At 43.7% G+C, this 27,164-nt stretch overlaps 1 protein-coding gene across 1 annotated transcript; it reads right to left on the bottom strand.

Annotated features, from left to right (window-relative positions):
• Positions 1 to 1,568: 1,568 nt before the first annotated feature.
• LOC146178841 (zeta-crystallin-like) lies at positions 1,569 to 27,164 on the bottom strand. Its single transcript, XM_084578579.1, has 7 exons — positions 26,936 to 27,164; positions 25,850 to 26,002; positions 23,750 to 23,925; positions 18,709 to 18,913; positions 15,643 to 15,744; positions 9,371 to 9,466; positions 1,569 to 4,108 (listed from the first exon to the last, which is right to left on the bottom strand). Exons 1-7 carry the CDS (start codon positions 27,026 to 27,028, stop codon positions 3,941 to 3,943), a joined length of 993 nt encoding a protein of 330 aa, XP_084434705.1. The 5' UTR covers positions 27,029 to 27,164; the 3' UTR covers positions 1,569 to 3,940.

The following is a 27,164-nucleotide window of genomic DNA, read 5'->3' as shown; positions in this document are numbered from 1 at the left end:
CGACCCGCTTCCACAAACTTTATTCTTTATTTGGACAACAGACTTTGCTTGCCTCCCCCCCCCCCCCCCCCCCCCCCTGGAAAGGTGTTACAGTGTGGAAGACGAGGAAGGGCTGGGTGGGCGTGTGGATAGATGAGAGAAGAGAAGGACGGTGTGCCTGTGTCCTTAGTGCCATCCACCCCACATCGTTACAGTATGCATACAGTGCTTGTCAGTTCAATATGGTCTGAATTATTGTATGGCTACACTGAAGAAAAACAAAATATGAAGCAAATGAAAAAGCCACTATTAAATTGAAGAAAGGAAGCAGGATCTTCTTTTGAAATGATCATAAAACGGCTACCAACGACAAGCTCAGTTTTGTTTCTGGACAAAGTCCATCCGTTATGTCACATGTGTGGTTTAAATTTATGATTACACAGCACTCAGTGTCTTTGTCCTTCTTTACACTGTATCTAGTCATTCTTTGCTCACTGTCTGATTCGGTAATTGGTTTCTTTAATCAAGGCTATACAACTGCACCACAAAGCAAAATTACCAAAGACTATATGTTTTGAAATAGCGTATTTATTCCCACACATCAGTAACATAGCACTTGTTCGTAAACTGTTGCAGTACATGCAACATTATACTGCGCAGATATTTTTAGCAACAAGACATTCCAACAATTATGTTATCACATTCAAATGCAAATGCTTATGATCCTAGGTGCCACATTGCACTGACCCAGGTCGTCCTGCAACCACAACGTATGCAGGTCTTGTTCGCCCTTTCAATGTTAACAAAAAAAAGATGTGCGAAAGCATTGTTTGGCATGATTTTGCTTGGCTGTTTGACACTGAGTAACTGGCACAACAATGTCAGTGCATATAAAAGTCCCTAGATGGTGGAAATTATTCCATACCCCTCCACTATGGCACCTTTTTCTTTTTCACTTCCACCTTCTTCACTTCTCATTAGGTGCGGCTCAGGTGTCCAGCGAGAAATGTCATAGATACTGCTTTATTTCTTTCCTATAACCCAATTAGCAAGTTAAGCAGACAAATTACTAAACCAATTATAGCAGTTTGCATGCAAGATGCCGGCATACTGTGCGATGTCAATGCATGTTATAGAACCTTAGGTGGTCAAAACTTTCGCAGCCTTCTATTATGACATCACTCACAGCCTTAGTCACTTTGCGATGTTAAGTACTATTAACTAAACTAAATGTCTTTATTTGTTTTGCTTTAAGGAAAGAAGCATAGTATCTGCCTAAATCCTTGGTGGAAATGAACATACAAACCTTAGACGATTTTACTAGGCTCTGAACCTCAGGATTAGTGCCTTCACACTAAAAAAAATCTCTACTTGCACTCACAGACATAGCCAGGTTACTCTCTATTTAAATTGAATGTCCACACAGGCCATAAACAGAAATGAGCAGTTCAGAAGAATGTACCCAAGTAAAAAGTCTGAAAGATCTCCCCTTATTCATCATCATCATCATCATCAGCCTGATTATACCCACTGCAGGGCGAAGGCCTCTCCCATATTTCTCCATCTAACCCGGTATTTCTCCATCCCCTTATTAAGTGTAAGTATTTGCTGAAATAGAATTATCTGGGTGAATATCACAAAAATATAGCACCCAAATTGCAAAAGCCATTAAAATATAATAATTATTATATGAGAATGCAAGTCATAATACTGAACGTTAGAAAAAAATTTTAGAAGGTGAGGAAGTTGAAAACAGGCCCAAAAATTTTCTTCAGTTCATAGAAAATTTTTGATGCACTGAGTGCCTGCTCAGTTCGTTTTCATAAGGCCAACTAATCAGCCACATGATCACACAAAGTGCTTTCTCTGTAGAATCAACTCCTAATCACCATTATCATCATCACTCCATTATCTACATCTCCTGTAGGACAAAGTCTTCTCTCATATATCTAAAACAAAAACTCAGTCTTGTGCTAAAATTATTCCTGCAAACCTCCTAACCTCCTCTGCCGGCCTAATCTGTCTGCCCCTGATAAGCTTGCCTTCCCTTGACATTCAGTCTGTTACCGTTAATGACTGTCGCTTATCTTACCATCGCCTCACTGCACTGGAGCAGTGATTACAGCACTCAACTGCTGAATCGGAGAAAGCGGGATAAAATACTGGACGCTATTCCATACAGAGACAAAAAGCCAGGCACCCATGTGCAGTGCGATGTCAGTGCACGCTAAAGAACCCCAGGTGGTATGAAATTTCCGGAGCCCTCCACTACAGCATCTCACATAGCCTAAGTCACTTTGGGATGTTAAACTCCCCACACTAACCAAACAACTAAACTTATCCTGCTTCTAAATAGATGCTGTGTCCATTCTTCTTGGTTTCAGCTAGAATATCAGTAATTTTCCCTGGAGCATCCTGCACCTTAACCTGTCTCTTAATGCTACCTTTATCATTTTCCTTTCCAGAGCTTACTGAGCTGTTTTCGATTTAATTTCAAGCATTTCGTAGATCTCCAAGTTTCTGTCCCACAAAGAAGAGTAGTGAGAAGATAAAGCCCTTCTTCAACAAGCTTTGTAAAAGGGATTTTTTGAACAGAAGCCAACTGATTTCACTTCAAATGCACTACACTGAAACTGTTTATGCCAGAAGATGAACTGCATTTGAAAATTGCAAACTAATTTTTATATTGTTGGCACTCAAAATACTGCAACCACTGGTCAGCACTTTTTCTACTGAGGCTATGTACACAGCTACTGAGAAAATATTTACTTGCTATTTCCAGAGCTATTTCTTTTCACAAACAAGAAAACATTGCTGAAGTACCAAAGACTGATAACTTGATCCAATTCAGCCTACAGAAGTTATATTTCATATTAAACGCATATAGCTACAGCAAAAATAAGAACTGTAGCATTTTTTTTTTTTACACTACATTGCAATGAAATTTTGTTAGTTCAGAAAATTTGAACAAGGTGCGCCACGCCCGATGACCCATGAAAGTCTACGGCTTTGCTTGCTTTTTAATTCAGACATGGGCATTCTCCCTTCAGTAATCTGGATAAAGGATCACAATGAGGTATGACCTGAGCAGCTAGCTATCAGCCAAATAGTGCACACTGAACCTGAATTGCAAGAAACTATGGTCCTCGGATGCCTTTTGCACACTATGGCAGGCACAGCAACATTTTGGAACTTGACCATTTCCGAAGTATCGCTCAGTAAAACAGTTTTGGTTTCACTTTCCTCACCTTCAGTCCATCCCACAGCTGCGATCAGATGAGGGTGTCCACCAGTTTTAAATGCTGCTTTCTGTGGAACTGTTCTTTTTGTTCTGAGATAGCCTCACACTATTCCATTACCTACACACACCTCTGTTGCATGCACAAGATACAGCTTCTGAAACTGCACACTAGACATGGGCAGTTTCATCAGATTGCGAGTTTCACCACAATGATTCACCAAGTGAATTTTGTGGTGTAGCATCCTTGGAACTATGACAAGGCTGCTCTGTGAGGTGCCACCACTGCTACTGCATTACAGTGCGAAAAGAGCAACAGAGGCTTTTATGGTTTTAGAACACTTCTTCAACGTTCCCGACACCAAAATCATTTGACGAAATTGGGAAAAACTATTATTCTCACTTGGATTTCATCGCAAATATAGACAACCATCATAGTGATTTTCATTACATGAAATTACAATGGGGCAAATTATTTTTAGCAGCTTTTTCAGGCCCACATTCAATAGTAACTTCTCTTTAATTCGAACATTTCTTCTGGCCCCTTAAAGACTAAATTAAAGAGAGTTTACTGTAGTGGCAGAGGACACAGCAAAAGATCTAACAACAAAGAAGTAAGCCCTTTTACCAAAAATAGAAATAACAAATGAACCCGGTGAGTTTTCTCGAATGTGGCAGTGGTGCACGCTTGGTACAACAGTGTTGGGGCCTCTACACTGGCGCTCACAGATCTGGGTTGATAACCATGTTTCCCTTGGCACCCTTTGAGTGTATTATGTCATGGTGGGCAGCCTTGGCTTCACCAAGCGGATATGTTCGATCCATCACTGGGTCCAGCCAACCAGCTTCGAGCCCCTGGATGACAGCCTTGGCTGTGGCTTGCCACTCTTCCTGCAGAAGTATTTCGTTACAGAGGCAAATGAAGGGACATTACGGTACGCATACGACGCATAGCAAAATTGGCATGCCAGGAAAGGTTAATGGCTATGCGCTCCTTTTACAAGCTGCTTTCAACACTGGACCAATCACGATGGCCCCCTCTCACCCCCTCTGTGTCACCACTGATGACAAGAGTGCAAAAACACAATCATCTAGCGTTCACCATCCTGGTTAGTCTCGATTGCCCTTACCTTTTGTAGTGCTGAAAACACCTTGTGAAACACCACAAAAACATCCTGAGCATTGCTCCATGACTGGAATGAATTCTATCAGTAAGTACATTCAAGGCAGCATAAAGACCAATACCTGAAATTCAGGATGCATTGATTAGGCCAATTTTCTTTTTGATTTGAGTTTGAACTTCCCATGCAAGATTTCAAGGAATAAACTGACTTTCAGCAGTCTTTCTTCCATTTGCAAGTGTGCATGCTTTTATGAATGCAAAATATCAATGCATATCTGCATAATCAGGCATAGAGATGCACTGCTTTGGTATTCTTGGTAATGCGCTGCCTTACAGCGACAAGCTATTAAAAGTCTACATGTCATCAATATTTTTCTGTCTAATATCAGCAGGCACTGCATGCCACAAAAGTGCCCCATATTCACAATGCCGGCATGGTGCCAAAGAACGGCCCCGCAAAGTCCGTAGAGGATTCGAGAAACTGTAGAGAAAACACACATTTATATGAGGAGAGTGCGTAGTATTGCATGCACTGAGCATCACTGTCTCCCTCGTTGCTCGGAAATGGCATCATACAACCAGTGTGGAAGCCACAAGCACATTCCAAAGCACATTTTCTCAGCACAAGACCAATAACGATGTCCGTCTCAGCGGAAGGGAGAGAGGACGTTTGTGCTGTGAACGTGGTCTGTGCGTGCCTGCCCAAACGCGGTGCAACGCACAGACCCGGCATGCCTTATAAATGAAAGTTGCATGGCATCGGCAATCAGTTTGCAATGCAGTTAATCTTCACCAAAGCGATTCTGCCCAGCTCCCAGGACAAGCCCGCTGTCTGACTAGCCACAGAACTGCGAGAGAGAGCATCACCCTTCAGGACAGCCACATCGTGACACTGAAGTTACCCGACCGTCAGAGTGCCCTGTGAACAATTAGGTTTGTTTCTTCCTCTACAGTATGTTGCTGTTAGGCCTCTCTGTATTAGAACCCGTTTAGAATTGTATACCTGAATTGCTTTTTGTGGACACTGTGTTTGTGCTGTAATTATTCGTGTGAATTTTCTCGACACAGTCTCTTGTTGCACAGTTTGTTTTCTACGAGGGATACCCAAAAGAAACCGAACTAATTTTTTGGTGGGCAGCGCTTTTCTAGTACCGTGTTTTGCCTTTAGGAACGCATAAAGTGAACATTCCAGATTCAGTCAGCCGAGTGGCCTTGCTAAAGGTCAGACGTACTAGCTTCGGCAGAGTTTATAGTGACAACTGTTTTCTGTGAGTGTCGTTTTTGCAATGGTTGATTTTCGTGAACAGCGTGCAGCGATGAAATTGTGCTTTCTGCTTGGAAAAAATAGAACAGAAACTCTTGAAATGTTAAAAACGGCGTACAAGGATGATGCTATGGGGAAAACTCAAGTGTTTGAGTGGTTCTCTCGTTTAAAAATTGATGAAATGTCATTTGATGACCAACCTCATTCTGGTCGTCCTTCCACGACCCGAACAAATGGAAATATTGAAAAAATTCATGCAGTCATCAGTATTTGACCAAAAATGGTATGACTCCTGTTCCTCACCCCCCATACTCACCAGACCTTTCCCTGTGCGACTTTTTTTGCTTCCCAGAATGAAAAAAATACATGAAAGAAAACCGTTTTGCTGATGTTGCGGAGGCAAAGAAAAAAAAAATTGACAGTGGCTTAGATCAGGTTAAGCCAGGTAAATTGCATTAGCAATGGCCGCATGGCTACGCTTGTGTGTTTGCTTGTGGCGTAGCTTATGTTGTTCGATAGTTTGGCTCAGAGTAACACATGACACACAAGGTTACGACTATTCTTCCGGCGATTCTTCAGCGCACTGTCATTGCGGCGTTCCTCCGCAATCATGCGTTCATCAGTAGCTGACGAAGTGGAAGCACTCTGAGAGTTAGAACGCAGTCGCCGAGCTTCATCTTGCTTGGTTTGGCTTGTGGGGTTTAACGTCCCAAAGCGACTCAGGCTATGAGAGACATCGTAGTGGAAGACTCCGGAAATTTCGGCCACCTGGGGTTCTTTAACGTGCACTGACATCGCACAGCACACGGGTGCCTTGCTTTTCGCCTCCATCGAAAAGTGGCCACCAAGGCCGGGATTCGATCCCACGTCTTTGGGAGCAGTATTCAAGTGCCATAACCACTGTACCACCCCGGTGGACAACGCTTAGCACGACATTCTTCACGTTCTTCTACTGTCGCTTGTGCGCGTTGTCACTTCCTTGTCGCAGCTTGTCGTCGACAACTCTCTTTAGCAGTCAGCATAGCAAACATATATTATGTTGAGGCATGCAAAAAGAAAGAAAAATAAAGAGCCTCTGCCCGTGCCACAAAGTATAACGGGCTTAGCAAACAGTCATGGCAAGGCCGAAGCAACGGCGATCCATCTGTTTGGCGCGGCAGCAGCGCTGCTGCAGCGCACAGGGCTTTAGCGCGGCGAGCCGGTGGTGCCACCATCTGCTGGAGCTCGGCTGAAGTGGTTGCTCGGCTGTTCAAGGTGGCGTGGCATCCGCTGAAGATACGCAACGGCTCAAAACCTGGCGCAGTATTGCTATCACAATAACACAATGCAGGAGCTATCAAGCATCACAAAAGATGAATTTAAATAATTTTTTGAAAAGTGGAATGATAGATTAGACAAGTTTATTAGTGCAAATGAAGAGTACTTTGAAGGAGATTGAAGGTTTGGGCTTAAAATGTGAATAAATAGGTTAAAAAAAAAATAAGTCCGGTTTCTTTTGGGTACCGCCTCGTATGTTATCTTAGACTCAGACCCATTCTCTAGCTCGCAACCAGCAAAAGCTGACCGCCAAATGACCCCCCCTTTTGTCACTCGGTAGCACGTTTTATGCTGTCTGCCACGCGGGTGTTTACAGATCGTAACATTAAATAAAGAAAATTTTTTATAGCCCAAGGCGCATGAAGGAGTGTGTAATCCATAACCTGACATCTGGGCCAGGCATGCCTAGTTAAGTTTGCCCAGGGGTGCAGATATTGTCTTCCCATCGACCACAGTGAGGTCACTGAGGGCGACAGATGCTAGCTGCATTGAGGTAAACTTTCCTACCAATGACGTATGCACCAAACTCCCTCACAAGAGCTCATCCTCGCCCGAAAAACACCTTCTCCCTCTCTATGGAAGGTGAGAAGGGGCACCCCTGAACAGATTTGGAAATTAAAAACCGCAGCAGACACAGGACAGAGGGATTTGCCTCCCCCTGTCTGCTGCAATTTTCAATTTCCAAATATATCACCAACTGGCCTGCATATCTACCCCCCTGAATACATACACCTGTACAAAACAAAAGTTCACAGTCCCTGGCTTTGAGCTGATGCATGGCTCCCATTACCAGTAAATGCTTCCTTGAGTACACATAAAAATGGCTGCACTGGGAAGCCTGATGAGAGTGGTTATTATTCCTTCGTTGATTGTGAAACGACAACAGAGGTGTCATTGTCATACACCTTGTAATATGGCTTTCTTAGAAAGCTGATTTTACAAAAAGAGTTGTTACTGGAATAAAACTCCTGAGTGGTAGTGTACCTGAATCCCATCGCAGCAGCTGTTGTAGAAATCCTCAACCCAAAGCAAGTAAAGCCAAGAAGGAGCACCGCAAAAGGGGCACAACGGAAAAGCATTAATTGCTCCTGTGTGCCGGCTCCTCTTGTGGATCCTTGTTTGCTCGCATGCTCTCTGCTTCACATAATCGCCAGTCTCTTAATCCGTGCCGCCGTTATCGCACTTGTGCTGATGAGCAAAAGTCGTAAGCTATTGCGCTTGTGTGAAAGACCACCCGACACAGATATGCAGCCATGCTACAATCAAGGTAAACGAACATGCCTGTGCAGCTTAGGGGTAGTGTATATGACTTAAGATGCAAGGGTCCCAGATCCCATCTCAAAAGAGCTGCCCAAATTGACAGCTCCTGCCGACTCTACCGTGTCATGTGGTCTAGTAACGTCCCACACACCACCCGCCGACCCATCAGTTGCCAGTCACATTACTTGCCAGCCTCGTACAGCCAGTCTCTTTCTATCTTGCTGCTGAATTCTTTTGGATTTTTAAGCTCCTTGGTAACCTGTGGCATTTGGTTCTCATTAAATCCTCATTTTTGTATAAAAATTATTTGTTTTTTTTTTCACCATAACGAGACATCTACTTCGTTTGTGCCATGTTACTGTGTTAAAATGTAATTTCGTTGAAATGTTTTGTGCTAGTTTGGATGTTTTTCAAACTGCTATCAATTTGTTATTCCTATCGGTGCCAATTGCTGATGTACAGTATTGTAAACAGCTGCAGTCATGAAGTGGTCTCCTGGGCCTCAGTCAGGCTGCCTGAGCAGCTTTTACCCCAGCAGACCATCCAGACTTTCTGAAACTTTAATAATTATCTATCGTTAACACTTTTCAAAGTGCCACACTAGTAATCTGTTACATGTTTTACAACGCATCTGCCTGACTCACACTTACATTTTTCAGTTCACAGATCTACTGCACAATACGAGTTTTATCAAATTTTGTGCCACTCCTACTTTGAGTGAAGGCTAAATAGCTGTTTTTTTTTTCTGCTTTGCGGACATATTTATGCAGCTGTACTTAAAGACACAAATTAAAGTGCGGGATAGAGAGTTAAGGAATGAGAAAACTATAAAGACCGTAAAATCCTTAGTAAAGCATTTACAGTATGAATCGATAAATGCTTTTCACCCCTACTTTGAGTGAAGGCTAAATAGCTTATCTTTTTTCTTCTTTCCGGACATAATTATGCAGCTGTGCTGAAAGATACAAATTAAAGTGCGGGATAGAGAGCTAAGGAATGAGAAAATAACTATAAAGACTGTAAAATCCTTAGTAAAGTATTTATGGTATGAATCGATAAATGCTTTTCACCCATGGTTGAACATGACCACCACACTTCACACCTTGTAAGAGAACCTTCTGTAGTCAGTACAAGAATAATCACGAGTGTAATTTGCTAGAATGATAAAAGTGAACAGGAGGCAACTAACGGGAGTGGAAGAGAAAAGTGCAGTTCCGACGATGGACGTCTCCTTTCCCATCATGTGTCGGGGGTCGATCGCAATGGATCCGCGACTGCCCACAACCTGCACAGCGAGAAAACACCACGCAAATCAGAATCTCACTCCCAGCACCGCGTCTCTACCCAAATGCATAGAAAATAAATACTATAAGGCAAAACGAAGGCGTCAGCACCAACAAAATTTATTGACCCCGACACGTCCAGTTCCAGGTTGCCATGGTGTACATTCGTGTAATGCAAGTGGTGCAGTTCATAGTAATAACTGTGAGCCTTTACACAAATACCTCTTATAAGAGTTTTATTGCTGCAAAAGCAACACTATGCCAGCTGCTTCACCTCTTCAGCTTAATCGCACCTCCACCGCGGTGCCAACTCCACGAATGACCTTGAGCCAAGAAGAAACTGCTGGTGATAACAATAACTCGGTAGTTGCCACTCTGGTAGAGACGAATGACAACAGCGAGTTGCCCGCACCGAGAGCTTTAGCTCTACATCCGGTTCAGCAGCGTTGGACCCCTCTCATTTTGTTTGATGCAGGATGAAGAAAACTAAACAAAGTAGTCGGGCTGCCAAATTTGAAGCCTTCTGATCATCCTTAACAGACCCCCCTGCCATAGTAACTAAAGAAGGATGACAGGACACTAAAAGCAATGGTAAGCAAGCAAAGGGAATGGCATAATCATCTTAAAGCAGTGCGAAACACAGGACAAAAGAACAGGAGACGACACAAGCGCTTTCTAACAACAGAATTTTTATTCATAGAAAGGTGTAGTTATATAGGAACAACCCACATAAAATCAAGACGAGACACGTGAAACCACTGCGATGCCCTTTAAAAACAGTGCGCGCGCGCAAAGTGAGGATCGAACACGTCAACACAACTAACAAAACTATCAACCTCCCACATGACAAACACCCGCTAACGCCTCGTCGTCAAATATTCACCAAGAGCGTGAATCTCTTTTTCTTCAAGATTAACGGAAGGTGTAGCTACGCACGCGTCAAACTCTTTATTTATCAGAAACGCCTCGACCAGCTCTCTGCATATCCAATCAGGGCGACTGAACAAGATATTGGTCCTGTCCAAATGGGTGCAACAATATTTACACACCCGGCAATGAGTGGCAAGGTTGGATGACACAGCTCCTTTTACTGATCTGCGGTGTTCAAACAAGCGCTCATTAATACATCGGCCTGTGAATCCAGCTTCCTCCGTACTGCACTACAGGTGTGCGTAGCTACACCTTCCGTTAATCTTGAAGAAAAAGAGATTCACGCTCTCAGTGAATATTTGACGACGAGGTGTTAGCGGGTGTTTGTCATGTGGGAGGTTGATAGTTTCGTTAGTTGTGCTGACGTGTTCAATTCTCACTCTGCGCACGCGCACTGTTTTTAAAGGGCATCGCGGTGGTTTCACGTGTCTGGTCTTGATTTTATCTGGGATGTTCCTATATAACTACACCTTTCTATGAATAAAAATTCAGTTGTTAGAAAGCGCTTGTGTCATCTCCTATTCTTTTGTCCTGTGTTTCGCGCTGCTTTAAGATGAATCCATTCCAACTCGCCCAGTTTTCTATACTCGTGAATGGCATAAGACAGACCGAATGCGCCGCTATTCTGCACGAAGGCTGCACAAATGCTGGCACTAAGAGGGTGCCTAGGAACACAAGAAGGCTACAGATGTTTACGCTTCTGCCCGTGAACCGTCTGACTTCTGAGTAAATTGAGACTTAACCCTCACCGTCGATGTAAGTTACCCTAGTTGGAAACAGGTGCAGAAGCAGCCATGCAGTCTTTCTTATGTAAACGATTTCACGACAGGGTGTAGGACGCTGCCATATTGGATGCTGGACTGTTAGCACAGGAAAGAGCCCAGTAAAACTAGTTTCTCCGATGATCGTGAAAAAGTCTATACTTGTATCATTTCATGTTAATAAGAATAGGAAGATAACTCCATCCAGTAAACATTTAAGAAATTTCAAGCTATCATTTTATTCTGCTATAGATAGTAGATGCCCATTAAGATGAACTTGTTTATGACAAATGCTTGGATAAAATGAACAAGGGGACACCCTTAGCTGGGTTTGGATAGAATGTGATGAAAAAAATCTGCTTGAGATGAACTGTTGCATCTGTCTTTTCATTAAGATTAACTTTCGTAGTGACTGTAAACCACAGTTACCCCACATGATGACAGTCAGACGGTCTTCGCAAGACACTGTTAAGGAAGAAGAAATCAAGGGCACATCCTTGCACAAGAAAGCGCACAAAAAAAAAAACAAACAGCAACACTCATGCCCCAAATAAACTTTCGCACAGACAGATCAGAAACACATTACTTTTATTGAATGCCTTCAAAGGCTCCATCTTTGGATGCACTATCAAAAAGTTTGCTAATTTCTGGCAACGGCAAAGCTGAGACACCCTCTTCGCACTCACAATCACTGCTCTGAGCCCTAGGAAGCCAGCTTTATGGAAGCTCGCTCAAGTCGGTCGCTCACGCTCAGTATATGCAGAAAGTGGAAAAGACACATGCGGTAGCCGACAAACAAAGTTACAAATGGCGACTAGAAGAATGAGCACGAATCAGCTTCTCCAGGCAGTGTGGGTATGCGAGAAGTGCGGATGTCACCATCTGTCAGCATTTCATATGCTGATTGGGATAAAAATGTTTGAATTATCGAATGGCCTCGAAGTAACTGACAAGAACCATTATTATGGCAAATTTACCGCGTTTACTTGCATAACTGCGCCCTCGAATAATGAACCCACCCTCCACTCTTGCCACTGAAAATTTGAAAAAAACAAAAAACTTTCCTTAGCGCTTTCCACCGTTCCACCATGCATTTCTTGGTAGCGTGTCAAGATGCTGTACAGCGATAACTTCACAATGTGCTTACGTCTTCACGCTAGCTCTATTGGGATAAAGGAAGAAAGGGGAGGGGGACGGGGGCAACATGGCAGAGTGCCAGTGCTCATACGATTGTGCAGGCCTCGTTTTCACTTTATCATGTCGTGTTTGGTGTGGGCACCGTCCACTGCCACACAATAATTAGAACGCATGATAGTGCAAACGCATCTTTTGAAGTGAATGGTGCTTAAAGCCGGCGTCATGACTGCGACTGACCACGTGCTTTCATTGATGGCTTATGGGTAGAAGAATAGACAACTGTCGCAAAAAGAAAAAAAAATGAGAAAGAAGTTTTCCCCATGTAATTACTCAGATTTTTTTATTAGGAAGCCCGTAGCACTCACAGTCTTTCACAGCCTTTCATGGACGTCGGTTGGGACCGCGCCGACAGAAATACTTATCCGTATTTCCGAATTAACAACGATCAAATTAATGAGTATTTAGTTGCATGCTTCGGAGGTTGTGCGGAAGAGCAGGCAGCCGCGGCTGCCAACCCTTCCTTTCGGTGCTGCCCAACGTTCTTAGGTAGAGACAGTTGGAAAACTGTGCGGTGCGAAGTGGCACAAAACGATTGCCGGTCCGGCGTGAGTTGGTCAGAAAGCAACCGCAGAGCCCCTCTTCCCCGCTGCGGTAGATGGGCGAGGCCATTGAGCTAATACACAGGCGGAAATTCAAAAATACTACTAACCCTCTTCTTTCAGCAATGAAACAAAAAATAAAACTGCGCCTGCGTTTTTTAAACACATCTTTGTACGCATAAAATGCCACCATGTTTGCAGACATATCTCAGGCAGGCAGGTAGCAGACGACACGCTTGAACTGCATCAGCAAAATCTTTGCTTCAGACTATACTTCAGACTCGTCAGTAGAAGTGGTGGCTTTCATATACGTACAAAATTAAGTTTAAAAATCCAAACGCAATTTTATTTCCTGTTGCATTGCTGAAAGAAGAGGGTTAGTATTATTTTAAAATTTCTGCCTGTGTATTAGCTCAATGGCCCCACCCATCTACTGCGGCGGGAGAGAGGGGCGCTGCGGTCACTTTGCGATCAACTCGCGTCAGACCGGCGATGTTTGGGTTCACTTCGCAGCGTGGCGCACCAGCACAGTTTTCCAACTGTCTATATCTAAGAGCGTTGGCGCTGCCGCACCGATGAGATGATGGTGCCATTTCAAATTAACGAGCTTTCACTGTAGTTGTTATCAAACAGTTCATCCGTATGCACCTAAGGAACTGCAAAAGAAGCCACCACATTTCTCCTCATGAAGTCATGTTTCCGCGGAAACGGGAGCCTCGTATAGTGACTTGCTTTGATGCTTCGCCCCGTTGCACCTAGGTACTGCAGAAAAGCACCTATGGCGGGTGAACGCTGCAGATCAGTTTTTCATGTTGCGAGCGCTCGTTAGCATATGTCAGGTTGATCGCAAAAAGTATCATACAACCGCAGTTTGTTGAAATTTCGAACCTATTAGTCAGGAAATCGTGTGATCTGGGAATATATTAATCGTGTGATCTGGGAATTATTAAGAAAAATTATGCAACTTTATGGGAGATGTTTTTCTGTTTGCAATTTTGAAGTAATGAAACAGGAAATCTTAGTATGAACCAGGAACGCATCAACAAGGTTCTACTGCATATTCCCGTCATGCAGGCACTTTCCATTATGAGCTAGTCGATCGAAATCAAGCATTGCGTGGATCTGATGTTGCTACACAGCGAATTCAATCGTGACTACCCAAGATCCTGCCCTACCGCCTCTACCACAGTTAAGCTGTGATTACCAGCCTCGTTCCCAGGCATTAACCATACATACCAACTAAAAGTAAGCATTACTCGAAAGATTTACTGCCAACACCATACAATTTTGAAACAAAAGTTCAGTTACAATCGTTATTATCACAATCCGAAGTGCCCATGCGACAGTGGTATTACCAATGCCTGGGGCTACTCAGATTGCGGTCACTGTTGCCAGTTCACAACAAAGTTCACCTAGGAACGTTACGCAAAATGAAAAATTAGAAAAGGAATGCATATAAGATGCAACGTGGTATAGCATGCAATAGCAAAAGTTTTGTAAACAAGTTCGCATGTTATACACCGAAAATACAGTATGTGAAAAAGCACCCAACATAAATATCTACAAGGCCCTGCTTTAACATTTGAATGTGCCAGCACAGCCTAAGGATAATGCATCTCAAAGGTCCAATGTCCCTCTTGCCCACCCATCTCAAAAAGGAGGCCCAGGTTGGCAGCTCCTGCCATGTCATGCAATTTGGTTTCGTTTCGTTTATGGGGTTTAATGTCCCAAAGTGACTCAGGCTATGAGAGACGCTGTAGTGAAGGGCTCCAGAAATTTTGATCACCTGGGGTTCTTTAATGTGCACTGGCATATTGCACAGTACACGGGCACCTAGCTTTTCGCCCTCCATCTTTCCTCACAATGCCAACGATATCAACAATGCTGAGAATGGTGGACTTTCTGCAGAACGAGGCATTTAATGCTATTGTGTCGATAATGGATGCCTTGCCCACACGGTGCGTTCAGACTGAAGTCCAGAATGCTGAGTCCTGGCCGTAATGACAAAGCAGGCACCCCAACATTCCAGCTCTCCCCTCAGGCCAGGTAATGGCTGTTCACTTTTCTGCATTATTGCACAAATGCACATACTGTTACAGTGTGTAGCCGAGATGCCGAGAGATGGCAAGGCTGTTTGGGCGCTGTGTCGAACGATGACAATGCTGAAGTTGGAGCTGGTGTGTTGGTGCGTGCACTGGTCCTCCGGTGGAATTCCTGACTTTGGAGTGTGACTCTTGCCGCTCGGGAATGGCCCGTAACAGTATGCCACATACTTGAAGTTGGATGCCATTCAGTTAAATGAACAATGGTTGAAAGCAGTCTGATCAGCCAGGCTGTTTTCATATCACTCTGGCTCCGAGTATTGTTGAAGGTTCCAAGGTTATGAGATACGCGTACCATTTACTATAGATGTAAGCCCTAAAAATAGAAACTGTCTGGAGGGCCTGCAGTTATAGAAGCGGGTACAAATCATGCGCAATTAAAACAGAGAGTTATCGCATTGAAAATTTTTTTTCCTCCCACTACAAGCCACAGTCTTGGCATAGCTGTGCAAAGTTGAAAGACTAGAGTAGATATGTCTCCCAACCCATCCACAGCAATTGGATTGCAGACATACACACACACATTGCGGTTCCGAGGTTTTCTAGGCAAGCATGCAGCCATCAAGTTGCCCGCACAGTCTCCGTCAGTTCACCAAGGATTCACAACAGACACGGTGGACATTCGGTACAGAGGACAGGCCACACTTACAACAACAACACCATTCTGGCCCAGGAGGGTGAGGTCGTGGTCGAGGTTGACGTTGGCCAGCATTTCTACGATGACATTCAGGTCATGCCCCTCAGTCCACTCCTGTTGGACGTAAAGGGACGCCACATTATTATCCCATTAAGACAGAACAGCAGTAACAGCACTCTAGTAGTAGGCCTTAGAGTCTCTAACGTGAAGAAATAAAAATAAATTTTCTATTTTTTTTCATCACGTTTACAAGACTGTAGTACAAGCACAAGTTTGTGAAAACTAAACTGATTACCAATTTTTTGCTTGCTAATTTGCATGTCTACCTTACAGGCCTTCAGGGAAGCACTATTAAAAGCCAACAACTTCATAGTGGTAACTGCAAAAAGCTTGCCCTTGTAAGTAATATTACCGCTTACAATATGTATCGCCACACACATAAAGGTAATTTTAAAATATATACTTTCATTCATATAAAAAGACAAATGTGCAAACATAGCTATGATAATAGTACAAGGAAAATCTATAACTTGAGGTTATGATTAATACCAAGCATACTTTGTTTCTTTAATCACAAAACCTGTTTGCTTATTTTTGAAAATGCAAGCGATCAAGCATTTCACAACAAGAACATAGATCAAACTAAATAACCTGCGGCAGTGCATATATCATGTTGCTGACCTAAATGTGGTGGTCCATAACATGCATATAATGCACAAACATTGGGAAGGCTACAGTCTTCTCCCTCACTGTTCTAAAATATTTGGAATATCCTTTTTACTATTTTCCACCAGTTTTCTTTTATTTTGTTCACTTAGTTAAACAGGCATGTATAGGCAGCTAATTTCAGCTGCATCCTTTATTTTGTAATGATGTGTTGGCAATCAGGAAACACGAATGGTCCAACATTGTTCTAAGGTGGCTGTCCACCATCATCACCGGCCTCAAGCACAATGTACATCTTGCATTCAACATAGCGCTGCTGCCATGCAGAAAAGTTGGTGTTTACTGCGTCGTATTGGTCATCGTGCGGTGCAGTCAGCCCACCTGACTGAAGGCTTGCGGCAGCTCTTGCATAGTAAATAAATAAAAAAAATTATGTTCCCAGATTGCCAAATTATTTTATTACGTCAAATGCTTCAGTAATGTGTTTGAAACAGAAAAAATTTCACAAAAACAATTTACGGCAGATAATTATATTTTATTAGTCATTACCTGTCCCCTCGTGTAATACTCCATATCTAACGCCTTTGAGGAGCAGTCAGAAATAAAAAAAGAATTCTTGAAAGTCCAGATAGTGCGAGGTGGCTTATAACTGCCGTGCAAAAGATGCATCATTGCTTCTAGATGCATTCAAACTATATGAGACCACTATCCGTGTGGTAGCATTCGAAGCATGGCACTGGGCACAGGGCCTTCTCGCACTACCTGCACCAGACCCTTGTTTCCTTGGAGATGTTTTTCCCATTACAGTCTCGCTTCAAGTAACAAACTACATAGCAGCATGTCGGTTCTATCGTTTTCCCTTTTGGCAGGATGTGCGACGGAAAGCAGCGTTCACAGAACCGCTTCATATCCAGGAGACGTCCTTGCCGCCCTTTCTTAGTACCGTTGTCATCGTAGGAAGCGAGATGCAGACATTCCGCCATCTAGTGTTCAAAATCACATTCAGGAAAAACGCAAATGATGGGACCCATGCTGCCATCTATGTTTTATGCGGTAAAGTATCGTTTGACGAGCTGGGCTCACCAAAAGCCCTTTGAAACATTGTGGAAGAGCCATGACGGTCTCAGCTCACCATAAGCAAAAAAGTGCCGATCGCTTGTAACGAGCTGAGCTCGTCATAAGCCCTTAAGGGGTTAAGGCGGCACAGAAATCAACTGTACCCAATTTACTGCTGCATTTAGAGCATACCAGTGGCACCTCCTGCATTACACCTCCTGCGAATGACGACAACTTTTCCCTAAACGCCGCCAGCTGCAGCTTTGACATGTTCTTAAATTACAATGGCACTTGCAACGCAAGCAGCACGAACTTCGACTGGCTCCGAGTCTCGGCATGCATCCTGTGTCCGGAAATCAATTATGATTTCAAAGCCACTATTCTCCTGTCAGAACCAAAAATAAAATAGTGTGAGAAAAAAAACTCATAGAAACCAATAACAAATTGTTTACCAGTCACAACTCGCTTCAAAGTGATGATCCCTACATACGGTCTTCCGCACAATTCAAAAAAAAAAAAAAAGAAGCACGCAAACGAAAACCTGGTGCCTTGGCTCCTTTGAACAGGCACCACAGCCAATTGCACTGCTCGGCTACGTCTGGCACTGTTTGTGTTTGACACCAAATCAAGAATTCACACTGAAAAAAAAAAACACATTTTTTAATGGATAATTTTTTTTTACTGATACTTAATTTAAAAATTATGGTGACACTTAAGCTCCACCTTTAGGTGTATCATGCGACAGCGTAGGTTCCCAGCCCACATATAAAACCATACTTTAACCGAGCCATATGAAAGTACATGCGTGGCCCACAGGAGTAACGTAAATGCAAGGTTCTGGTTCCGATACCACCCTCCCTTGTGAAAGGAAGTGCCTGAGTTGGCAGCTCCAGCCAAATGTTAAAGCCAAGCAACCCTACGTCCAGTTAATGCTCGGCCATATCGGCTGCTAGCCACCACGTGGCAGCACCACACTTGTGATTTTTCCCTCGCAATGCCAACACTGGTGAACAGCTGCTGACGCTGGATTTTCAGTGAACGGGGCCTTTAGTGTAGTCGCATTAAAACTAAAGAGGAACGTGCGGTCTCTATTCAGAAGTGGGTGGGGAAAAACAACTGCTGGCATGGCAACAGTACTTGCATTCTGTCTTCCAGCCTTTTCCGTGGTAACAAAGGCAGTTTATTTAGTGAAAGAAGTCAGCCACATTAGAATGTAGTATTTTACCAATACTGGTCAACCAGAATTTGTGTTCCTGAAAGACGTCTAGTGCCTAGTTCTTAGTGCAGTAGAAATGTGAAACCTGCATAGGTACGACATTTGCACCGCGTCCACTGTGCTAATGAAGGAGGACCCACCGTGATCTTTTGCAGGTAGCCCTGCTGCCGGTGGCTGGCCGCAAAGTCGGCGCCCAAGCTCTGCACCAGCTCTAGACCATAAGGAGTGCCTGCCGTGCCGGCCACCTTGGCACCAACCAGGTGCTTGGCAATTTGGATGCACGCGGTGCCCACCCCGCCACTTGCACCGTGCACCAGGACGCGGTGGGAGGCCTGCGTCTTGGCCCTGAAACCGCCGCCCATTGCGTTACTCATGGGGAAAGAGTCTTGTCTTTACTCCATTGCTACTGTATTGCATCTGTACATATTTTGTATTTGTATTGTATTTGTATGTATTGCTACTGTATGCATTGGTACTGTATTGCATAGCTGGCGCTGTAAAACGAGAGTGTAATGCTCAATGACAATGCTAGTCTAGCTTTCATTTAACGGTACCGCAGTATGGACACTGTTTACACCAATATATTCACCAGCTACTCTTGCGAAAAGCTCCAAAAACCACATTAATAATTACATAATTAGTTAAAAATTTGAAAATAACAAGTCTTTGTGTCAATTTCTAACCTAGTTCAAAGCCGTGAGAGTCCACAGCGCAAAAATTCAGTAACTGAGACATTTAAACCTGATGCAACTGAAAAGAATCAGATGCTACAGGAAGAGTGCAGTGTATTATAAACAAATTATCCAAATGACGAATCACAATAGAGGATGTCCGTGGAAATGAATATGCTGCCAGCAATGGCTCTCCTCTATACCATTCTTGTTTGTTTTGTTGACAGTAGTGTCATTTGCTTGAGGGGGGGGGGGGGGAATAATAAGAATTTGTAATACGAAACAAATATTTTTGCTATTTCGTACTCTAAAAAGCAATATTTGAAATTTCTAAATCTTCAAAAATTATTGAATGCATCGAAATTTTCGAATTCACCGCAGATTCTCCGCGCTGTGTACTTCACCGTAATGCTCGACCGCGTGGGCTGTGCAGCAAAGCATATTCAAAATGCGATGGGGCTGTTTTGTGAAGGGGGACCTTCTGTTTAATGAACGAGGTCTTCCAGACAATGTGCGCAGAGCGAGGCACTTGAAGACATTCATCGTAGAGGTGTTAATGAGAGGAAAACAGTTTATGGGAGTCTTTTCGTGCCCAAAAAAACGTTTTGTTGGGCTAGTTGTTGGCACCTTTCTTCTGTCCATGTGTGTTTTCGCGCCTTGAACTTACGATGAATTTTGTGCCGAGAGCTACATTGGCCACAGCCGCGCCATTTCGCCGTACTTGTCCATGCATGTCCGAAGAGTGAAGAAGGAAGAAGAAGAAGTTGTGGGAGGCGGTAGTTGGCAGCTGACATGGCCGAGCACTAACTGAACGTAGGGTTTCCTGATATTACGTTTAGCAGGGGCTGCCAAGTCGGGCCTCTCCTTTCGTATGGGAAGGTGATATTAGAATCAGCCTGCAAAAACTTTTGCATTCACGTTATCCTTAGGCCACGAAGACACATTCATATGGCTCAGTTAAAGCAGGGCATTATATGTAGGCTGGTAGCTTACGCTATTGTGTCATTGCGAAGGTGGGAGCGAAAGCAGAGAGAAAGAGGTGTCATAGTGGAGGGCTTCAGACCACAGTGCGATAGAGGCTTTCGCCTCATCGCGCTTTAGTGGTCAAAAGTGCCCCCTGTGGCATAAATAAAGCTGAAACCATAGAGTAAACTACTGTGTGCAAAAGCCAAGTCTTTGCTTTCAAGCCGAAACTAAGCACAGGCATGCAGATAGCTCTTGTGTAATGCCGGGTTTAACCACAAGCTAAACCATAGATTTTTTTATCATGCCAATTTGATAACTCAAGCTTTCAGTTAGTTCGGACATTTTTGTCTGGTTCCTTGAAGGCCCTATTAATGAGATTTTACTGTATTCAGCTCTACCTGATTTCATGCAGGCCCGTCCTGTACAAAAAAAAAAAAATTGGCGTACGCAATCTGGTATAAAATTTACACTGCATTTTTCAGAAGGGTGTAAACTTTGGCGCAATTTTAGTTTAACTTTATTTGCAAATACCACATGAATTTTGACATAAACAACACAAACAGTGCTTGCTATTTCTAAATTTTTATTCTTTCTTCACTGATCAGATGTTTGATATTAAAAGGCATTTTTTTTTTCTCAAACTCGCATTCGATTCATTTCAGTATCACACATACCCCTACTCTTACTGTCACCAGCTTAGTTTTAAAAACTGAATGCAAGAAGAACATGCGCTATGATTGGCAGTGAAAATCACTGTTCCAGGGCACTTTCGATCAATTTATTTCTTGGCTTATTTATCGATTTATTTACTGATTATTCATCTCCAACACTGCTAGTTTACTCATGTAACCGCAGCGAGGAGCAACCGACACAATGCAAAATAAAATGAGACCAGCAGTAAACATTTCCTAGACGGATAGCCTGGCCTGGAAACGTTGACAAAGAAGGCAGGTTAAATATAGTAATGCAATGGCAACGTGTACATTGGTGACGAGAATTGTGAATTCAAAATGCAGCCAATATGATCAAAAAATTACCGGAGAATGTTTCAGTAACACGGTTTAAGTACTGATCCCTAGTATTCTTGCAATACCAGACTGCTAGCTAATCACTGAGCAAGCACTATCTCTGATGTGAACCAAGGTAGCACTCGAATGGTCCAGACAGTTCCATTCACTGCTAGTGAGAAGGAACAGTTAACATCTGGATGTGTCGGCATAAAATACATGTGGTCAACTTGCGTGGACGAAGTTTTATACCTAAATGACTGAAACTACGAGTAAAGACCCTCATTTGAAAAGACAAAAACCCCCCTTCCATATCAACTAAAAGACCACCCGACATAGGTATAAATCACCACTTTAACCAAGATGTACAAATGTGCCAACACTGTATATTGGCAGGTTGGATGCCCATCTCACCGTCCCATCTCAAAGGAGAAACTTGAGTTGACAGCGGCTGCCAATTCAGCCAAGTCACATGGTCTCGTGACGTCCTACAACCTGACAGCCGGTCAGTGCATGGCCATGCCCCCCTTGCCAGAGCCATGCCCCTATTTTGTTTTCTTGCATTCCAACAGCGGACTTTCTGGATAACAGGATGCTACCAGGTTAAAATATGGAGCACGTTTAGCTACATTACGAGTTAAAAGTGTGACAGCTTTAACGCTTGAAATCTGCTCGGCCTGCTTCGTGTCTTCAGCCACTGCAGCTCACCGCACGTGCAGGGTGTGTGCAGCCGCCAATGCTCTATCTTCAACGACGTGCTTCTGAGGTCTCCATCTCTTACTGCAAGCACTTTCCATTACAGAGTTGCAAGCGGCGTCGATTCTGGCCTAATTCCAATTTGGTATGAAGAGCTGTCTATAGCACAACTGCGAACTGAAACCGAGTCTACCACCGCTCTTACCCATGTTACATGATCAGAGCATCATGCAACTCGATTATGTCCCATGGTCATGTGAGTTCATACACCCCATTGAACAATCAGTGCTCGACCATGTCACGTGCATCACACATCTCGGCCAATGGCAGGAATTTAAGTGATGCCGGACACGGCATTTTCCCCCCCGAAGAGCCTTCTAATGTGGTCGCAATAAAACAAAGAGCCACACAAAAAAAAACCTCTTGTGGGGAAGTTCCATCTACACACAAATGCACCAAGCACAGTTAGAAGCCTTGATCTCCACCTCCCAGCAATAAATAGTTAACAGGGACATTGTAAGCAAATCGAAGCTGGCCTATACCGCCAAAATCTTTGAAAAAAAAAAAATTAACAGAGCAAAATATGGTACATAGAAGAAAGAAAAGCAAAATGTGCTCTGCCTGTGTCTTACATAGACGCAGGACCCATGTTTTTCTCTTTCTTCTGGGTCCCCTATTTTGTGCTGTTATTTTTTGTGGGATGATGTGGCCCGGCTAATTGCTCCCTACATCAGCAGATTACTGCGCTCCAAAAGGCAAAGTGGCTCCTTTCTTTGCAAGCAGAGCTGAATAAACGTAGAAAAAGAAGTTCAGTAAAAACCTGCGTATAGTATGGGCTTCCAATAATACGAAGTGTAATTTCGGAATAGTAAAAAACAGAAAAAAGACTTTTTATCCGCACAAAATGCGAGTGAAGAAGGATTAGAAAAAGTATTTCTTTGCACTAGATTTCACGATTCCTCTGCGATACATAAGCGCTCTGCGCTTTCGCTTCAAACGCCACCCCGCGCCAGGCATCAAGTACAGTGCCACAGACTTTCCTGTGCCGGTGCTGGTTCGTTCCCTTTCTCGTGCTGACATGCTTGACCCGAAAATTTCATGCACTGTGAGAAGTGAAGCAAGCATTCGCCCCGGCAATCACAGAAGACACACAGCCCCCAGACGTGGGACGGCAGCGCACGAGCCGCCGGTTAGCGTGCGCCGCGCTCTAGCACCACGCACAAGTATATGTGGCAAGTACGACCCTGAAGTATTTTCAGATTTGGTGTTTTCGCGATCGTCGCCTTGATAGAGACATCTTTCCGTAGAAACGCTTCTTCAGTGCCTCTAAACATGTTTATTATTCCGCATTTCTCGAAAGTAATGCTGATTCGAGGGAATGCCATCAAGCAGCGAATTTATGCTGAAATTTGTTCGGATCAGTATATAATATGAAGCAGAAATCTGACATGACAAGATTGAAACAAGAAACCTCTAACTATATATGCGGGTTTTTACTGTACTCGGTACAAGTATTTCCACCACCTGGTGTTTTCGTAAGCAAACTCCACTGAAGCCAAAAGCAATTTTTGTATGCATATCTAGAAGGCTAGGCTCGGCTGCTATTTACCTCCGAACACTCATTACAGCAATCTTTTCAGTCCTGATACCAAACAACTTTAGATCAAATAGCAGAAAAAAGATTTTTTCACCATTGATTCCAGTTGCATCCCCAATACTGTCCCTTTTTCTGCCAAACAAACATCACCACTGCCATAAAGAACCACACAAAAAATATTTACCAGGAACAACACTTGCAAGTAGTTGTCACCCGTGTCAGTGCAGAAAGGAAGGTGTCTTACTTGAGGACGATTGCTCTGTAGGCCGTGAAGTAGGGGATGCCGAGAGCCGCGCCCTTCTCAAAGGACACCTTCTCTGGCAGACGCCACACATCAGTGTCATCCAGCAGGCTGTACTGTGCGTATGATCCATGTACATTGTTCCGGTTCCGGTTGGAGAAGAACACGCGATCACCATGCTGCACAGGTGGGAAAGCGTAGAACAAAAACGGCAGAGCTGAAAAGGCATGCTCACTGTAGTCACTGTGGTCGCCTATCAGTAAATCTTTCAATGAGAAAAAGAGTGAAGGCTGGTTAAGAGTGAATTTGACGCACCAGCACTTTTTTTCACCTTGGCTTTGGGTCGCATGTAACACATTAGCATACAGTTGCAATCTACAACGCCATATGCAAGACCACTTTCTACAGATATAAAGCCTCGCTTTACCCAGTACATATGAATGTGCCTCTGAGGCCAAGAAGCAGCACGTCGGACTTGGGATCCAAAGGGCCTGGAGTGTTTGATTCCCATCTGTTTAGCGTTGCCCAAGTTGGCAGATTCTGTCAATTAGGCATGACGTCACGCAAGGCATCGAGCAATCAGTGCCTGGACATGCACCTGCCAAGAGCATGCTCGTGAAAGGGATCGGCCAGACAGACAAACACTGTTGAAGGAAGGTTCCCCAAAAACAAGAGTTAAAGAAGGGGTCCCCAGAATCTAGGTTGTGCAGCAGCCCATGGTACTCGGGTTACCAATGTCAGAGCATGCTTCAACCAGACCCTTTCCTGGTGCCCAGTTTATTTTGGGGCAGGTTCTTGAGGGGAAGTGTATCAGCATGATCATTTTAATGCACTGGCGTGAGGAGTGACCCAAAGGTGAAAACTGTTTGTTGTAGGAATCTGTGTGGAACCTCCTACGACCCCCCTCCGCAGGTGGTGTTTCGGAAGATTTGCCTCACCTTTCCTACCACAGTTGGCAGGAGAGGGAGAGGGTAATGCTACTCTCACCTTGAAGGGGAGAAGAGGTAAAAGCTAGACTAAGAATGACTAGGCAGGAATTGATTAAAGAGGTAATTATGTACTAATACAAATAAAATAACAAACTAGCTCGTCAATTTTGGACGGCTAGTTGGTTCATGGTTACTGAAATCCTAAGAAGTGAGCGATGAAAACAGAACAAAACACACAGAGACACACACAACTGTGTAAAACAATATATCACCTCCCTTGTAGCTGTGTTGTCTCTATGTTTGTGCCGTGCTTTTTCCCCTCTTCACTGCACATATATTTTCAGAACTAGAAGACTAGTGCATGAAAAGAAATGCAGTAGGAATGAAAACAAAATTAGAAGGGTTTTTTTTTGTAGGCCAGTTGGTGGTTCACACTTCAAGAAATGACTCGGCGCGACAGACAAGGACAAGACATAGACAACACACCACCAAGTGCCTGTGGAGTTTTTTCTATGTCTTGTCCTTGTCTGCCGTGCTGAAGCATTTCTTGAAGTGTGAAAACAAAATTACTCGGAATAGATTGGCAAGTGAAACAAAAATACCATTGCATTTCATCCAGATCAATTCAATTAACCAACGCCGCCCCTCAATATATATTTTTTAACTTTTGCATCCACATTAGGCAGGAAGTTTCCAAAGCATGGACATGCGGGGGTTACCTCGGCACTTTTTCATAACAGCTGAGGTTTTCCACAAGGCGAGAATGTTTGAGAACCCCTGTGCTAGAAGGCAGACCGAGATTTGTGTAGCAACAAAAAGAGCAATGTTTCTTCAGTTTGGGGTACATCGCAATACAGAATGTTCTCCAGAACTGGTTCATGCCACTACGTATGTCATACCAAGGTAACCTTGCCCTTCATATTTCATATTACAGCACAGTCAAACAAATTGCAGGCATCACATGTTGCATCAACCCCCGATAAAACTATTTCATGATGAATACAAGCACAGCTTGTAGGCTCCAAATGCTCTAAAATAATAGTACTCAGATCACATTCATTATTTAGAGCTGATCCGGCAGAGCACTGAGTTCTCTGCTATGCCTAGCTTGCAGTGCTATATATGATCCAAAGCATTCGTTTCTTCATTTGCTATCCTCCGTCTATTGTGCTACCTTGACGTTGGCGACTCCCTCGCCCACTTCTTCCACCACTCCAGCACCATCCTTCCCCGGTGTATAGGGTGCTTTGAAGGAGTAGCCAAAGGAGCCTTCCCGGACGTATGTGTCCACAGGATTGACACCAGCTGCTTTCACACGAACCAGGACCTGCATGTGAATGAAAACAGGTGCCACGGAAAGGGCTGCACTTTGACCACCACAGGAAAAACCAGATTGGGAGTGAGCGAGTTTACACCCTGTCTTCTCTACTATGATTCGCGGAACCGATTAGTATGAAAGTTCAGCAGCCATTCACTTCATTAATACGAGCATGCATCCTTGTATGTCCCATTAATAACATTTTTAATGCTTTTGGTAACCGGTTATGCTCTTCTATTTAATGAAGTTTTGTAAGTGTGGAATGCCTATGTTTTCGTAGCGTGACTTCATAATTGTTTTCAAAGGCTTACAGTCACTATCTACTATTATCTTCTTTAGACACTGCAAGTGTTAACTGAGTGCTCGGGTGCATTTACCTTGACTGCGGTATCTACTCCATGGAGTACCTCCGGCTTTTATATATACATATACTGATATATGTGTCGTTCACGGAGATATTACGAACTCAGTGATTCCCATTAAGAGGGTGCGCAAGCAAGAGAATAGTCTTTAGACTCTTCTTAACGATCACACGAAGCGCTACTGGTCGGTGTCCGTAAAACCGGTGGAGCCAATTTAAAACACATTTTGTATGACGTGCTCATACAATTGTAGCTCATGATCGATCAGCGCAACGTTAACAATCGCCTGTCAACTGCTGGCTGTCAGCACACTGTACTTTCCAGTAAATGCATGATACGGCATAGGACCCACTCGACAAGAGAACGCGTGTAAAAAGAATGCAGCCGGTATGACGACACAGCAGTGGAAAACTAAATCCCACGTTTACATCCTTAGCGCACACAGCTGCGCTTTCGAATTTATTTTTGTTGTCGTCCTATTTCTCTCTCACAAACATCACGTGCCTAGTTTATAGTCACCGATTAGCACTTTCGTTACAGAAGGATGCCGAACTACAACAGCAGACGACGCGGCTGTTACCCTGTGGGGCTCCACTTTGGGAATCGGCACGTTGTTCGCCACTTGAAGGACTTGCGGTCCGCCGAATTTGTGCACTTGGATAGCTCGCATCATTTTTTGCTCCTTTCTCACACTCGGCTGGCTGTAAAAGTAGGTGTGTTTCGTTACATTGGCGCCGTAAAACCAAAAAAACGCAAACACATAGGCGATATCAGCGATAGCGATACGCCGCTCCAAAGTCCGTGAGGCG

The sequence above is a fragment of the Amblyomma maculatum genome, chromosome 9 (genome assembly GCF_055883805.1).
Source record: "Amblyomma maculatum isolate TAMU_Amacu chromosome 9, ASM5588380v1, whole genome shotgun sequence".
NCBI classification, from domain to species: domain Eukaryota; kingdom Metazoa; phylum Arthropoda; class Arachnida; order Ixodida; family Ixodidae; genus Amblyomma; species Amblyomma maculatum.
Note: the sequence above shows the minus strand (reverse complement) of the source record. Positions and strands in the feature narration are given on the sequence as shown.

Bases quoted from the DNA above. Each gene is read 5' to 3' on its own strand.
- LOC146178841 (XM_084578579.1), bottom strand. From the start codon at position 27,028: ATGATGCGAGCTATCCAAGTGCACAAATTCGGCGGACCGCAAGTCCTT. The intron at 23,926-25,849 runs GTAGCACAATAG...CCACCTGTGCAG, and splicing joins AGGGAGTCGCCAACGTCAAG to CATGGTGATCGCGTGTTCTT. The intron at 9,467-15,642 runs GTAAGTGTGGCC...CTCGCTGTGCAG, and splicing joins GCCAGAATGGTGTTGTTGTT to GTTGTGGGCAGTCGCGGATC.